General features: G+C 48.1%; 1 protein-coding gene across 4 annotated transcripts in view; it reads right to left on the bottom strand.

Annotated features, from left to right (window-relative positions):
* Positions 1-13,735, bottom strand: part of LOC149358577 (uncharacterized) — a 53,262-nt gene extending 39,527 nt beyond the window's left edge. For 2 of the 4 annotated variants that reach the window (XM_089568862.1, XM_089568860.1), the window contains exons 1-7: positions 12,965-13,735; positions 7,227-7,321; positions 6,599-6,766; positions 5,057-5,279; positions 3,567-3,720; positions 2,704-2,816; positions 249-384 (exon numbers count right to left, since the gene is read on the bottom strand). In XM_089568862.1, the coding sequence (XP_089424988.1) occupies positions 249-384; positions 2,704-2,816; positions 3,567-3,720; positions 5,057-5,279; positions 6,599-6,766; positions 7,227-7,299 (867 nt within the window). In that variant the 5' untranslated portion in view covers positions 7,300-7,321; positions 12,965-13,735. The remainder of the gene's footprint in view (positions 1-248; positions 385-2,703; positions 2,817-3,566; positions 3,721-5,056; positions 5,280-6,598; positions 6,767-7,226; positions 7,322-12,964) is intronic. The other 2 variants (XM_089568863.1, XM_089568859.1) reach the window with 2 other exon arrangements.
* Positions 13,736-15,576: the final 1,841 nt, after the last annotated feature.

Raw genomic sequence — 15,576 nt, forward strand, 5'->3', positions numbered from 1 at the left:
TTGTTAATTTTTTAACTATTCGAAACCACTATTGATGAATCTTGTTACTCAATGGTGATCGTCCTGCTACCTTCTTTTTCCCTCGAGTCTATCCTGCTATTCTATTTGGGCATCAGCCGTTTGAACATTGCACTGCGCATCCATTTGCTCCTAGTTTCCGATATTGCATACACTAAGACATACATTAGTGGTTCAGAATTGAAAAGTATACGAGACTAATATATGCTGGTTAAGCAGTAAGTACTCACCAAGTCGTGCTGGTAATTGTCTAGCCCCTGCGGTCTGGTGAGCGCTGTAGGCGGCATCACACGACAGTCGCTGAAGGTGTTGTCCCCATAAAAGAAGTGGCCCTGGGCGATGAACAGGTCCGGTTTGTAGAAGTTCCTGCGGTTGCATATCGGTGTTAAGGCAGGAATGTTTTTAAGGACTGGATTTTCGCCGCTCTTTGTGCGCAAGCTTTGTCTATCCAGCTTCCGCATGCCCATCCAAAGCACAACACCTAAGACATGAAAAAGCCCACAAGGTGCTGCTTACACGAGACTCACAAATGTCGGCTTCTTATTTCTTGTATTAATTTACAATATTGTCAATTGCTGCTAGGTCAACTACGCAGGGTTTTAAATTACCACCTGTAACAACGACAATGCGAAGGCAGACACTCATGGCATCCCAAAGAAAATTGTTGTGACACCTTGCAGCGGCAGTGTGGAGGAGCTTTCAGTGCGTGTGCACAGGGGGTACGCGGAACTCTTACGAGTAGGCCTTCTGCACAAGCATCGCCGTGAGGAGGCTAGATGGCGCCACGTGTCGGCGAGATGAGCGCACGCATGCTGTGTCGGGGGCCAATCAGCGGGTGCGCACTAGCTTCGCGAAAGACTACCACTCGGCGCTCGAATGCAATACCCATTTTGACGCGCTTCAGAAAAACTTATGGGGACACTTAAGCTCCGCCTTCATGGCATGAAGCCATGGTGTTAATGGGTTAATGCCCGTATATGCAGAATCTGTCATTTTCGACTTTACATTCATAAATCTCTGAGAGCAGTCTCACCAAACCGCGAGGCTAGGAGAACGGGGGTGGGCTTGAGGATGACCTTCGGGATTTTGTACTCATTTTCCACGCCACTACGTGTCATGTGGTGCAGCCAACATAAAAGCTTACTGGCGGCCTTTACCTGGCGTGCTTCGTTGCCGAAGCCTTTGCGGAAATCATCTGTGCTTTATTTTCATGAGATTCTGTTTGTAATGTCCTCGTAAAATGATCAAACAACGTATTACCAACAGTGGCCAGTTCTAAAGCACCGCTCGCTGGGGCTTCAATGGGAAGCAGATTAGGCCCAGCCACTCCTAGCGAGCGGTGCGCCGCCTGCACTTTTGCGCACGGCACCTCGTTGCAAGAAAAGCGTCAATACCGTGCCTGCAGTGTACTCTTGCTTCTTGGCTAAAGACAAGCTTATCTGTTGGCATTTCTTATATGCCGAATTTTCAATATATCGAAATATTTTGCAACCCCTTCGAGTTCGTTATATCCAGATTCGACCGTACTACGTTACGAACAGTCGTGTCTCGCATCGACCTCTGCTAAGCTCCCTCAGATGTGGTTATTTGCTGCCCTGCCTACATTAGTCTTCCTATTTAGCCAAAGGCCTGGTTAAGAATATTTCCACGTGTTCAATACAACTGTTTATCGTCCTGCGTAGTGGTTAGGATAGGGAAATGAAAACTGTATTGTAAGGGATCGGTAGTGTACGCGGGGTCATCGGAACGCGGCTGGGGGCGCTCAAAGCGAAGCGTCTCCTTTCTTGGAACGCGCCCGCTCGCGAACGCGCTGGGAAGAACGGGTGTCCCCCGCCCCGCGGTACCGATTCGCGCACGTACTGGCACGAATGTGTATTTGTGTTTGTTTTTATGTTTATTTAGTGGTAGAGAGGGTGGTTTACCTTGTTGAAGCCGGAGGGCTGGCCATGCCCTTGAAGAACCAATCATGTTAAGAGCACAACATGATTGGGTGCTATCAAATGTGGGCCGGGCCTGTAGGGCTTTAAAACCGGGCCATGGAGCCGGAAGCGGGGTTCTGGGCTAAGGTGAGATGCTACGCATCTTCGGCTACGCCAAGTAGGGGCCTCCCCTAGTATTAGCCAGTTCCGCCTTTTGGTTGTTTGTCTTTTTGCCGTTGTATCTAACTTGTATATTCTGTAAATATTTGTATATAAATCTTCAGTTATTGGCTTTTTTATCCCTGCATCTCAACTGATCACAAGACCGTCTCTGACGGGGCACCTCTGGTGCGAAGAAATAAGCTTCAGTCCTCGAGTTACCAACCGTCTCTGGCGGGGCACCTCTGGTGCGAGGAAGGAAGGAAGAAGAAGAACCTGTGGAAATTTACTTGTATAGTAGCTGTCCATCAGTATTAACTACCTGCCAAATGTGATCCAACTCATTCAATTTTCTTAGACATTTGAGGCTATTTGTCCGGATCTGTGGATATGACCAACAAAATACGGTGCGTAAATAGTCTAGATTAGGAGGTCTGTTGACATCCGTGTCACGTGAGGTAATGTAACGAGCGTTTGAAGAATGCTCCGATAGCAGATTAGGCTCAGCATTCATAGTCGACGTCAGCTATGGAGAGCCGCCAATAGCCCACGTTTCAAACCATAGTTTCGTAACTACTTTAAATAAAACGGAGGCATGGCTACTTACGTAAATTTTTCACTGTAAAAGTGGTTCCAGGTGTCATCAAACACTACTCCCGCGAAGAAAATGAAAGATGGGTTGCCCTGCCGCCTCTGAGTCTCAGCATGCGTGTCGAGCGCCTGAAAGAAAATCGTGGCCAAAGTCAGATGAGCGACTATTGCGCAGGCTTCTCGCATGAAACCACAGTTAGATATCTGCTTGAATAGGGTTTCTGCCGTGTGACCTTTTTAAATGCACTACCAAAACCTAGTACCAGAAATTCGGAATGTACTTCCCCAGACCTTGTGAAAGAAAACTCTGACGTATGTCTTTAAAACATGCTGAGGTACACACTTGGAATCCTTCTTCTATGCAGTGAAGCTTTCGACGAAGAGATCATTTATCTTTACTCAGAGTTTTTCAACAAAAAAGGCGTTGCCACAAATCGGGCCAGCAAGGCATCCTTCTAAACCCATTACGGCCCGCAAACGGAGACGATGGACACAAATGGGCATTTCGGTAGCATCTCTCTGCTAAACAGTACGCACGAGTTTTTCGTTTAAGCTTCTGAGAATTCTCGCAGGCCCTTTTAACTTGATGTGGCTCACTTCTCAATGCTTGCCGGTTGAATGAGGTGCTCGGCCCCTCTGAAGGCCAGGACTGCACATTTGCTAGACCTCGCTAACGCAGAGCAAGCGATCCCTCCCTGTATATTTCCTCCTCTCCTCCTCTCCCCTTCCGAGCTTACTGCTTTCTCCTTAAGCCTAGAAGCCATACACTGGCAGCGTGTACACCCCCTCAATTCAGCCGCCACGCTGCGACAGGCCAACGCAGGGATTAGTGTGTGGGATACACGTAGAAGCCGAGAGACGTGACACCGCGCTGCTTACCTTCAGGACGTTCAGGGCAAGTTCCACGTCGGCTTGCCTCGCGTTTCTCGTGGCTGTGTCCAAGATTCCAAAGTGGAATATGTTCTTGCTCCAGAAGGGCTCCAGCAGCAAAGAGTTCGTCGTGTTCAGCTGTCGTACCAGCGTGAACGCATTGCTGCAACGTGGTCACAACCAGCGCAGCTTCAGGTAAGCGCAGTTAATAAAACGCTAATGGAGGTCGGAGCACGTTCAGCCTGACAAAACGAATCGCTAATGAGCAGAAGCGTCCCTACACTCTTAAGACGAATACACCTATATGGGAGTAAAAATGGGGGTGAGCTGTAATCATTTTTATAAAGAAAGAGTGCTCTAGCTTACTCCCTTTAAGTCATTTCTGTACAGTTATTTCAAACGAAAAACGCCTTCTGCCAAAATCCTCCGTTTCTCATTCCATACCGTTACTTAAGGCTGGTGGAACTGAATTTGAAGTATTAATTCACACTTTCAAGAATATATGATGCAATCTGCGAGCTTTAGTTAATTCTTTCGTGTTATGCTTCCTGCTGATGATACGAGTGTCTTTATTGTTAACCTATTTGCAAGTTACAATGATTCATTTTCGGCGGTAATTTTTACTGTTTCTGTATTTCTCTCCCGCATACCAATGTTTGAATCCTATATTTTTCCTGTTATCAATTTCTTCTTAGAGCGAAAGCTGTCACAGATTTGGTTTAGCCATATTGTCCTCCACGCTACCGAGTAATCTACAGCGTCACCCGTAAGACCTCAATTGCTCAATGAATTAAGCTATTTTTATTTATTAAATTGAAGTAAACAGCCACCAACTGCGAACCGTGATTACTGCTTCAGTGGCTTGCAGACAGGAGAGAGAGAAATAAATCCCCCTCACCACTTAGAGGAAGGAGGAGGGAAAGGTAAGAAGGGGCAAAGGGTAGGAAGCGACGGGTTGCTCAGTGGCTTGCGAGGTTATGCCGAAAGTTGAGTAATTCACAACCAGAAGGTGGCTGCCATGAGAAGAAGCCAGAGGGGGGCTATCTTGGAAGGAGGAAGTTATGACGAGGGCGTAGGAATAAGAAACGAGAGGGCGTTTCCACAGCAGAACGCGGGGCTATATGGCTTAAAGCTGCTTTTGTCACAGCTGTTTGAATGCGGCATTGATACACGGAATTAAACTTTTCTTCTAAGCAAACGACCTCGACTTCACCGCCCTCGGTCACCAGTGTGCAGACGTCAAGATCCACGTTTTCTGTGGTGACGTGGCAATGACACAGCTCGTGTTCAGTCCGTGAAAATTACGAAGGCCGTCGCTGAAGTTACTTTTCGGAATGCACAAAGCAAAGAAACCTACGAGACCCCTCAGTATCGATCGGGTGATGGAGCGAAAGTGATTGATCTAACGCTTCATGGGACCCAGCAAGTGCAGAATCAGAGAATTTGGTGCAATCGAGGATATTTCTCTAATTTGAGGGCTCAGGACAGCTGCCACTTACTCGTAGGCGAAACCGATGCCGAAGGCCGTCGTGTTGTACTGGGCGTAGGTCGCAACGAAAATTCGTAGGTCGTTGCCCCACTGATTAGGGAAGGCCAGTGGGTTACGATTTTCCTTCTGGACCGAGTCGAAGAAGATGTATTCGCAAAGTCCGTCTGGTGGGAACATCTGCGCGAAGCTTGCCTTGGAACCCACCGTACAGACCAGGGGTTGCTGGTCCATGACTGCAAGATTCGTTGGCAACTCTCGTCACCACAGCGCTTTGAGTTAGGCAAGCTCATCAGTGTGTAACAGGTCTCTAGGAAGTGCCCGTGGCTGTGAACGCTTTTGGCCACTTCACTATAGAACACGGAAGTAAAGTTAGCCGCAATTTTCGGATCCGTGTGCCACCGTAACGACGTCACAAATAGATAAACGCGCCACAGCGTTAGCTTAGGAGGCTATACAAAGCCTAAGGCCAAAACCTTAGGCCTCAAATCTAAGGTCAAAACAATGTAACAGTGCGTGGACGAGCAGAAAGCAGAGTACTGCCGCCGCGGTGGCTCAGTGGCTATTATGTTCGGCTGCTGACACGAAAGACGCGGGTTCGATCCTGATCGCGGCGGTCGCATTTCGGTGGAGGCAAACTTCTACAGGCCCGTGTACTGTGTGATGTCAGCGCAAGTTAAAGAACTCCAGGTGGTCGAAATTTCCGGAGCCATTCACTACGGCGTCTTTCATGTCCTGAGTCGCTTTGGGACGTTAAACCCCACAAACCAAACCAAATCAAAGCAGAGGACAGACAGCCAGCGCTTTATCTGCCTCTAGCTTTCGTTTCGCATCTAAACTGGTTCCTTCATCTCACTTTAAACACGTATAACACGCGCGTATTGTTTCAAAAGCAAAGCTAGCAACATTACTGGCCGTAACTTTTGCATGGCATCGCACACAGCACAGCTTTGTCTAGAAAGAAACCGTGAATTGTTTTTACGCTCGTAAGGTTACCCTGACTGAGCCGCTGAGCGCCACGAAAGCTTTGCGCGAATTTATGAGGACTGTAATTATTTGATTTTGATGACGCAAGAGAAGCCTTGACAAAAAGCGCCATGGGAATATGTTTGGTGTGCACAAGGTAACGACATCAAAACGCTGCTTTTAGACTATACGAAACGACTGTTGTAAATTGTCACAAATCTAAAAATTATCGCAGGAAGGACCGCAAAGGTGCAATCGACAATTTCTTTGCTCATCTTCATAACTGTACAGCTATATTTCAACCAGAGTATGGCGGATACGGGTACATGTCGGTCTAAATCATTTCTTCAGCCCTGGCAGAGTATGGCGTTGAGTTTGTACGCAGTCGACTCTCGTAATTTGACCTCGAAGGGGACAGATGATTACTTCAAATAATGCGGATTTCGAATTCAGGGAGCCCTTTTAATTTACTCCCGGTGGACAGGACGAAAGAGCATTTTGAATAAACCACGCTCTCGGATTAAGCGAGTCAGAATTAACGATAGCCTTTTACACGAGCATTTGGTTGCACGACGGAGGATACACTGACCTGTCCTGGGTGACTGGGTGGTCAAGGTCGGCGTGATGGTGATACCTGTCGCTGTCGTCATCAAGGAAGAGGGGGTCCGGATCCGTATCACGGGATAGACGGATGGCAGAGGGGGCATGTCCGCGTCGTCCGGAACTCCGGTCTCGGTGCCGAAGCCATACGCTGTGCCTGGTACATGATGCGCAGTGGCGTGGTTAGTCGTGTGTGGAGAGACTGCTCTACACGCGGCTTTCACCGCAGACACGCGGTACTGCGCTGGCATCGGAGAAAACGTGTTCGAAAACTAGTGTTCTATTCCTTGCCAGTGGACTGTATTGCAGGCAGTCGCAGATTATGTGAAGCATAGAGGGTGCGAATGGGGACTCTGTTGTTGTGATATTGTATTACAAGGTGTGGTATAATGGGGCGTGGTGCGCCGCATTACTTGTTGTGGTACCACTATGTAATTTTGTATGGCACGGCGCCGTTCATGCAGTATGACAAGTACTTTAGGATACGGTATGGTTATGTACAATTTAATGTCACAAATGTGCACGAGAGTTCAGAGAGACGAATGGGACCAGAGTTACGGAGAACGCAGCACAAGAAGAGAGATTAGGTGGCGCTTGTGAGCCGCGCTTGTGCTTACCTAGTGCCAGGACCAGCAACGTGATGACCGCTACAAGGGCAATGACGGTCAACAATATGCATGTCATTATCATGGTGGCGGTCAGGCGGTTCTGCCTGCAGGAGAAAAAATAGAGCGTGTTAGACAACAGTTAGGGAATGCCACAGCGGTAGAAGAGGCAACGATTGAGAGAAGCGTAATTTTGTTCTCTCCGCGGTACACACTCCCAGCTTCCGATTTCTCCTCCCGACTCGTCTCAAAGTTGTTTAAGCGACGATTTTCGCTCAGAAGCCTCTTAGAAAGCAAACGGAGGGTGATACACCTCCAGAACAGGTGGCGCAGTGTTTGGCAGCTTTAAGTTTAATGCGAAAAGAAAAGAGGAAATTTTATTTTCAGCAAGGGGACTCGAACAAGAAACGCAGCTCTAATGGATAGCGGTACAGAACGAGCGGGAAACATCGCTTCTAATTGTGATAAGCTAGGGGAGTAACCCACCCTAGCGTGACGTTACGGCAAGCCCCTCGCGAGTCGGTGATTATGTATTTGGAGGAGGTGTGAGAGGCTGCCAAAGCGATGGCAACCTCTTCTGCGTGAATTGCTGACTGGGCCTTGAAAGTAAGGGCGTCTACTGTTTTACCCTCGTGGACAACCGCGGCCGTGTACCATCCCCTGGGGTCCGGGCCGGACGCGTCCACGTAGAAGACTCCTGGTTTGCTCCGAAAATGGCGGTCCAAGGCTTCCGCCCGCGCCAGGCGCCTGCCATTATGATCCGCTTTGGACATATTGGTGGGGAGAGGCCGCACGTGGAGGGCGCGTCTCCAGTGTACGGGAAGGCGGCATCTCTCCTCTGTGAATTGAGTGTGCTGGATGTGAAGTCGGGCTAAAAGGCGGCGACCCGACCCTGTCTTTGTGAGACGAGTGTATTGGTTGTTGAGGTGGGCCTCCCGAAGCTCCCTAAAAGTGTTAACCATCCCCAGTGCCAAAAGGCGGCTGGAAGAGGTAGAGACCGGGAGGTCCAGCGCTCGTTTCATGATTTTGCGGAGGATGACCTCGAGGGCATCCTCCTCCTGTTTCCGCAGGTGGAGATAGGGAGTCGAATGCAAGATTCGACTGGTCACGAATGCGTTCGCCAGCCGCAAGGCGTCTTTGCATCGTAACCCACCGCGCTTGTTGGAAACCCGGCGGACCATGCGGCCCACCTGGTCCCCCACCTGCCAGAGCTTGGCGAGTGTTGTGTTGCAGCGTCGCTGGTTGTGTATGAAAAGTCCGAGACAATTTACCAAAATTGTAGCCGAGACTCGGATCCCGCGCACCGATCTCTCGTTTGGGCTCCAGGTCACCAAGGCGTCCACGGAAATGAGGCAGCCGACGCCGCCGCCCGCGCGCTCTCTCTACGGGCATTTCCCACGGGACCCGACGCCGACCAGGACACTGATTTCAATCCAATCTATACTTTTAAAGAAATATGCGAGTATTACAAATCCACGCACCAAACTCTTCCAACCCCGTGCAAAGGGCTGGGGAAGGTCAACGAGCGGGTACTCCTGCGCCTGCTCACCAACACGATGTTGTGCCCGGCAACTCTGCAACATTTCGATCCTCAATTCAACGGGCGGTGCTCACACTGTGGGGAGGTGTCTGACACTTACCACATGGTGTGGGCCTGCCAGCAGAACCCATCCCTACCCCCTATCCAAAACCCCACCCGAGAGGACTGGGAGGCGACCCTGTCCGGTTGCTGCACCCTCGAGGCCCAAAGGGCCTTAACGCAGCGCGCCCGGGCTGCGGCAAACGCCAATGGGTACCTGTCTAGGCATCCCACCTAGTGGTTGTAAGGGCGTGACCCTTCAGGTCACGACCCCCAACACCTCTCCCTATGATTTAATAAATGTTTTCCCCACCACCACCCTTCTAATTGTGCACTTAACTGTTCTTATAAAACCTCATTTACCGCCAGTTGGTGCAGCTTAACTCGAAGCTGTAGGCCTGCGCGTTGAGAAAACGAAACCATGCCGGCGAGGAGTCGAAGTCTCTGAAGAACTCAGACTATGCAGGAGATTAGAGGACCAAACGCAACGTAGTGCTTAAGCACCACGGTAGGAATCATATTAGAACCCTATATGTAAACAGAAATTAGTATTACAATACTGGAGCACTTTTTCATCAAGGCAGTGCCGCCGTGGATTGTTGAGCGTGCCTAAAAGAAGTATTCACTGCTTAATATATGATGTTCAAATGCATTTTCACGAAGGTTACTTCTTAGTGCCGCAAATACTAAAAATCAACGCGAAGATGCCTGAATGCATCCAGGCTATTACCACTTATTGAAACCCGGTGTCGGTAATTCCTTAGCACAGTAATTGTCTGAAATAGCAACTTATACCTTGCGGAAGGCAACAGACTCGCAGAGCAAGTATTCATAAAGCAGCAGGGAGCTCAGGAAGCGGCATACGTATACAGTCATGTTTGACATCTGAGCAAGTGAACGAGGGCGGAGTTAGACTCTCAGATATCTCTCTATTCTCGTTCGCAGAGTTCGACTGTCTATTTTTAGCAAAACATTACTGAGGCCTGTTAGGGCGACTAGTAGTGAGATCGTACCAAGTATATCCAATTACCTTTTGTGAAACCAAAGCAGAGGAGCAAATAAGGTTTCTCGGTACTGTTGTGGAATTAGAAATTCAACGAATCTGTCAGTTCCCTTCGTTACAATCTTTCGTTAACCCCATGTGCTCACACGTCACCACCGCTAATAGTAAACTTAAGTGCCGCAATGAACGCTTCTGTCGTGGTGAAACCAACCGCCTTCATCCAAGGGAAATGTTCGAAATTTTTGCCCCAATCCTTATCGAGTTCAGTAAGGTCCATCAGTGCTTGTTGTTAATATGACAGCACTTAGGTTGTCGTCTTAAAAAAATTCCTGCCTTCTATGTTATGAAATTCTCTGATGGTAAATGGAGGTCACATGACCTTGTGACGTCATCACAATCTGCACACTATGGCAGGTGGGAAGCTGCGCACCGGATAGTGGGCAAACTACCCACCGTTGTCAAATTCAATGCAAGTGCCCCGCGCCCACCGTGGTGGTGCGCATGAGCCTTACGTTAGCTCGGGAAGAGTAACCGGAAGAGTCTCACGCTCCTCCGGTGGCTCAAACCGTTGCAAAACTGCACCATTTGCGGAATGAGGGATCCCAGCAATCTACAAATGCGACTAAGAGGGCATGACGTCATCAACACCACGTGACCACATGTGGATCAATAATAGGGCACTGCAAACTGAAAATCTAACGGCCGCCTCCAAACCCCCCCCCCCTCCCCCCTTAAAAAAAATTGAAAGTAGGCCTACCCCAGATAATTTATTAAGGTTGATTAGTGGGGATTAATGAGTGCATAAAGGTGGATTATTAGGTCGGAGTAGAATAAACCCGTGTTATAATCGAATTGAAGATACTCAAATAATCTAGAAGATGATGACCCATGCGTACTCTATAAGGGCAACGGAACCGGTTTCATCCGGAGGTTTGGAAGCAAAATTGCAAGAAGAACATTAGACACTTATTACAGACACCATAGCAGGCAGCATGAATCCTATCATATTTTCTTCTTTAGGAATATGGTTAACAGGGCCTCGAGGTTTTTGCAGTTTGTGTTGATAATGTTCTATTCTGTACTTGTGCGGAAGTCTCACGCTACTCGCTTTACAACACAAAGTTACTTACGACATATGCTTGGTATCTGAAAAAGTAGAACGAGGTGAAAATATCTATCAGTAGGGTGCTTGGAAAATGAATAAGAAAACAGGGCGCTTAAAGACAGCATCGGTATCCGCATTACGCACGTCCTGTATTAGACGTGTGCCCAGTTATTCGTAGAGCTCACGATCTGTGTGCATAAATAACAGTATACAGAAAGTAAATAAGGAAAGATTACGTAAGACGCTTTATTTCGAATTTTATCCCTTATTGCAGCAACTGAAAATTCTGGCAACGAATCGACTAAACAACGCAAGTGAGCAGTCGGCCGTTAGTCGAATGTGTTTAGTGGATAGCACCAAGGCGGACTAGATTTAATCAGGGAGCAGTTACTCATTAGCGTCTACTGAAGCGCCGCCAAACAAAGCAAAACTGTAGATCAGTTTCAAAGGCTCCACATTTGAAGAAAAAAAAATGTCTTGGACTGGGGATCTGTCCTTTCTCGGTCCGTGGACAAGGACGAATTTTTCAGAAGTGCAAGATGCCGGGCTAGTTGGTAATCCATGATGAAATAACAGCGCAAGGAACGGGACGAAAACACGAAGGAAGAAGACACAGACACGGGCGCTGGTTTGGTTCACAGGTGAAACAATTAACAGAGCCCGAAGAACAAGAGATGAAGTTCAGAAGTGCGAGATGCCGGGCTAGTTGGTAATCCATGATGAAATAACAGCGCAAGGAACGGGACGAAAACACGTCCCGTTCGTGTTTTCGTCCCGTTCCTTGCGCTGTTATTTCATCATGGACGAATTTTTCTTCAGCTAAAGAAACTTTTTCAGTTACCCAGTACGCGCTAGTGAGCAATTACCGCATAATTTTATAGGTGGCTGTATCAACAAAAAAATTGGCTGGGGCTTAGCTCGATTAAGCCCGGATATCAGAAGCGAAAAGCTTCGGCGATGCCATGGCTTAGCTTATGGTTTCCTAGGCGTAGCTTGTTGAGCCCTACGTCTCGCATTTATTTGCTGCTTCTCGGCCAATTTCCACGCCACCACTTCAGCATCGTCTTCCATGGCTGCCTGCGCTCCTTTTAGAGCGCTCCTACATATATACCGACAGAGCCACAGCAGCTCCGACCACAACCGCGCATGCGCAGAAGTTGCGCGGCAGCAGCTAAAGGTCAACCGGCAGAGCCGCGGCGGCATGCGCCTCTCCTGTGACGTCACGCGGTTGTTGCAGAGTCGCGGCAGCGGCGGCGGCGGCTCCGACCACCTGCGACTCTCCTGTGACGTCACGCAGTTCGCGCATGCGCACTTTTCTGACGACGGGGCCCACGCTAGTCTCGGTGTTGACTAGCCTAGTGAAGCTTTTCGCTTCAAAATGTATTTTAATGTTTTAGGACACCGATTACTACGCGTTAGCGTATACAGCTCGTTGGATGGAAAGCCGTCGGCGTAGTAGTAGTCAGCACAGCGTGTCTGGAATAATCGGGGGCTGCGTAAAAAAATCTTATAGTAATTTTAAGTTCTAGTGATTAATGACTTGTATGTGATAGGCGATGACGAGTTCATTAAATCCTTGTAATTAAGTGATAATTAAAGAAATGAAAAGCGAAAAATCTAGAAAAAGGGGGTTCAAACATGTCAAAATGCTCGGAATGAAAAGCTAATGCTTGATGATGCTGATTAAGAAAATTCTGAGAATGTACATAATCAATATATAATTGAAACAAAGGAAAAATTAAAAATGCTTTCAAAGGCGTCAAATTGCTCAGAATGGAAAGTATAAGCCATTACACTGTCGCGTCATACCGTTCAAGGCGGAGCTTAAGTGTACTCTTCAATTTTTTTTCCTTGCAACTTGTAGCCTCCTTTTCACTGGGGTTACTCTATGGCGTTTTACTAATCGTGGCGTCCTCTGTATATTCTAGGTTGCATTGCTCAATGAAGCATACAGGTACTTTAGGTAATGCTAGACCTATGAATACTCAACCATACATGGCGATCTTGTCCGGTAGCCCGGAACTCGGCGCTTGGGAGGCAGAGAAGTGCGCATACGTACTTACCTTCAGGTTTTGACGTGAGGGCGTGCGTGGTGGCTTGCGTGTAATCATGCGTGGTTTGTCCATACGTGGTCAGACCGTACGCAGTTTGGTCGAAGGCGTACTGGCTGTAAGGTTGAGCGAAAGCCGCGGGGTCATGATGCGTAGTGTCGTGCGACATGTCGAAAGGGAGGCTTGCAACCTGGAAGGGATAAATATTGTCCCTCTTGTCCGGTGAATAGGCAAAAAAAAGGGCGCCTTTAGTGCCTTGAACGCAGTGCACCACGGCTTCGGTATCGACAGCTCACAATGCGACCTGGAGTTAAATACAAGCGACCTTACTTGTAGCTTCATGGAACAGTGTTTCAGAAAAAGCGCAGGAACGTGTCCGACAGACACGAGAAGCCTACACGGGAGCTGCTTCGTTGGTTCCAGATTATTTCGCCGCTCGAGTTCCCGAGAAGCAATGACAAACATTGCCCTTGACAAAAATATACAAAACAAACGACACCCCACTTCAATGGCTCAAATGCAAGATATCCTGAGATATGAAAGAGAGGAAGATGCCATGGGACACCAACTGAAGCTAAGCCCCTGGCCCATCGGCTAATACTAGTCTCTGTTCCCTCGCTACCCAGCACGCTGAGAACATTACTGCACGTGTTTTGTCAGAACATACGACCTCTCTCATTGTGATGATCAGAGACAAAGAGAGAGAATCTAACAAAACATAGGAGGCATGAGATAGTATCTGGCCAACACGCATGCACGAAGATTTTGTGCTGGCATGGTGTACCTAGTAAGAAACTCAAAAATTGGACGCGTCTCAAAAGCACTTCACACGTGTACAGGCCGTCACCACCACCTATGGGGCTAATTAGAGGACAAAAAACAAACTTATTCAGTTCAAGTAGGAGTATTTATGACCACGACGCTATTATAGACATGATATCCAAAAGCAGCCGGTAAAATCAGCTGGAGGTAGCGGTGCTAAGACTTTAGATTTGTATCTCGCCCGAGCTGCATTTGTCGAATACATGTAAGCTGAGATCCCGAGATTCGCCCCTGTAATGTCGACCGCCAGTCTGTATCCCCAGTGACATATACACGTGAGATGGCGGCTCTTATGCTGAAAGAGCGTAAAAGTTTTCAAAGCGGGCCCTCAAATGTTTCAAGACTCGCGTCTTGCGCATAGACGATTCCAGGTGGATAGTCCGGACGTGCGAATAGCCTTAGTTTGAAGAGACGTATATGGGTACCGCTGTGGTCAGTTGGGTAGCATTACGTCGCGTCTGTCGCAGACTTAGCGAAGAAGTTGATAGAGAATAGGATTACGGGGGAGGCCAGCGAAGAGCAAGTGACTCACCGAGCCGACTTGAGAAGTAAACCAGGCGACGGCTAACAGGACCAGTTGAAGGAAGCGCAGAAGTCGAGCTCGGAATGGGGTCTACCTTGCTGAACACGGAGAGCACGCTCAGCTCGAGGCTAGTGGCGAACTTCGCCTTTTTCTTCTGCGAAACTCGGCACCGCTCCCCGCCCCGTGGAAGTGCGTCGTTAATTGGACGCCATCATGTTCACTACGCCCACTGCTGGTGAAAGCCATTTGACATCGTTTTCTTGTAATCAAGTCATGTACCAACTGCGGCCATTATAACTCCGCCAGTTTTCTAGTCTCATTCCCCGAGCTGACTCTGTGACGCCCACTGCAGCGCTTCCCTCCTCTCGGAATTCCGTTCCATGTCCTGCTCACGCCCATTTATTTTTTATGTAAGTTAGAATATATTAACCTGCCTTTGTACCCTGGCGCACCTAGCTCTCGTCCTGTCTCTGAATGTTACACCAATTATTAGTGCGAAAACACTCATAGGCTCACCAATCCTTACAAAAATTTTTTAGACAGTCTACAGACTGTCTATAGACTTCTCTCTATAAAGTCAATAGCCTAGAGAACAGTCTATAGGCAATGCAAGGGATATGGACGGTCTATAGAAAGTATATAGGTTTATGGCCGTACATTTTCAGTAGACTTTTCAAAAAGAAATATCTATAGGAAAGCAATAGAGTCTATAAGAAGTCCATAGACTGTCTATAGACCATATTTATAAGGGCACCGACCAAGAATCTGGTCATCTTTGGATCTTGTGCCGTCACGTAGCAACGGCGACGCCACGTTAGGCTTAACAGAAATGAAATCAATATCCACTACTGGGATTGAAACCAGTGGCAGCGCGAACAAATCAGCTTCGCAGGCCGCTGCGTGAGAGGACAAGGCTCTCGCTGCAGCCGAACACGCCTCGTGTTAAACTGCAACCCATTGTGCTATGCTTTGCACACCGTCGCCTTCGTCCACTAATACTACCCGTGCTTTCGCATTCTAATTGGTTTAACCAAGTTAAAACCCTGACATTCTTTTTCCTTTACATAACTCTCTGCGCTGCCCTCAATTTAATTTTAGGGCAGCTGCAAGCAAGCACTAGCCCCAAGCTAAAAATTTGTTCTTTTTCTTGCGCTCGAATATTAAGGAGCACCGAATTAGCTCTCTTATCGCTCCAAGCTTCATAAGAGACAGCCTGTCAGACCATGGATATTTGCCTCAAGTGACGAGGGGATTGCGTAAGCAGAGTATTTCTGACTTA

The sequence above is a fragment of the Amblyomma mixtum genome, chromosome 2, assembly GCF_055824585.1.
Source record: "Amblyomma mixtum isolate Tamu chromosome 2, ASM5582458v1, whole genome shotgun sequence".
NCBI lineage: Eukaryota > Metazoa > Arthropoda > Arachnida > Ixodida > Ixodidae > Amblyomma > Amblyomma mixtum.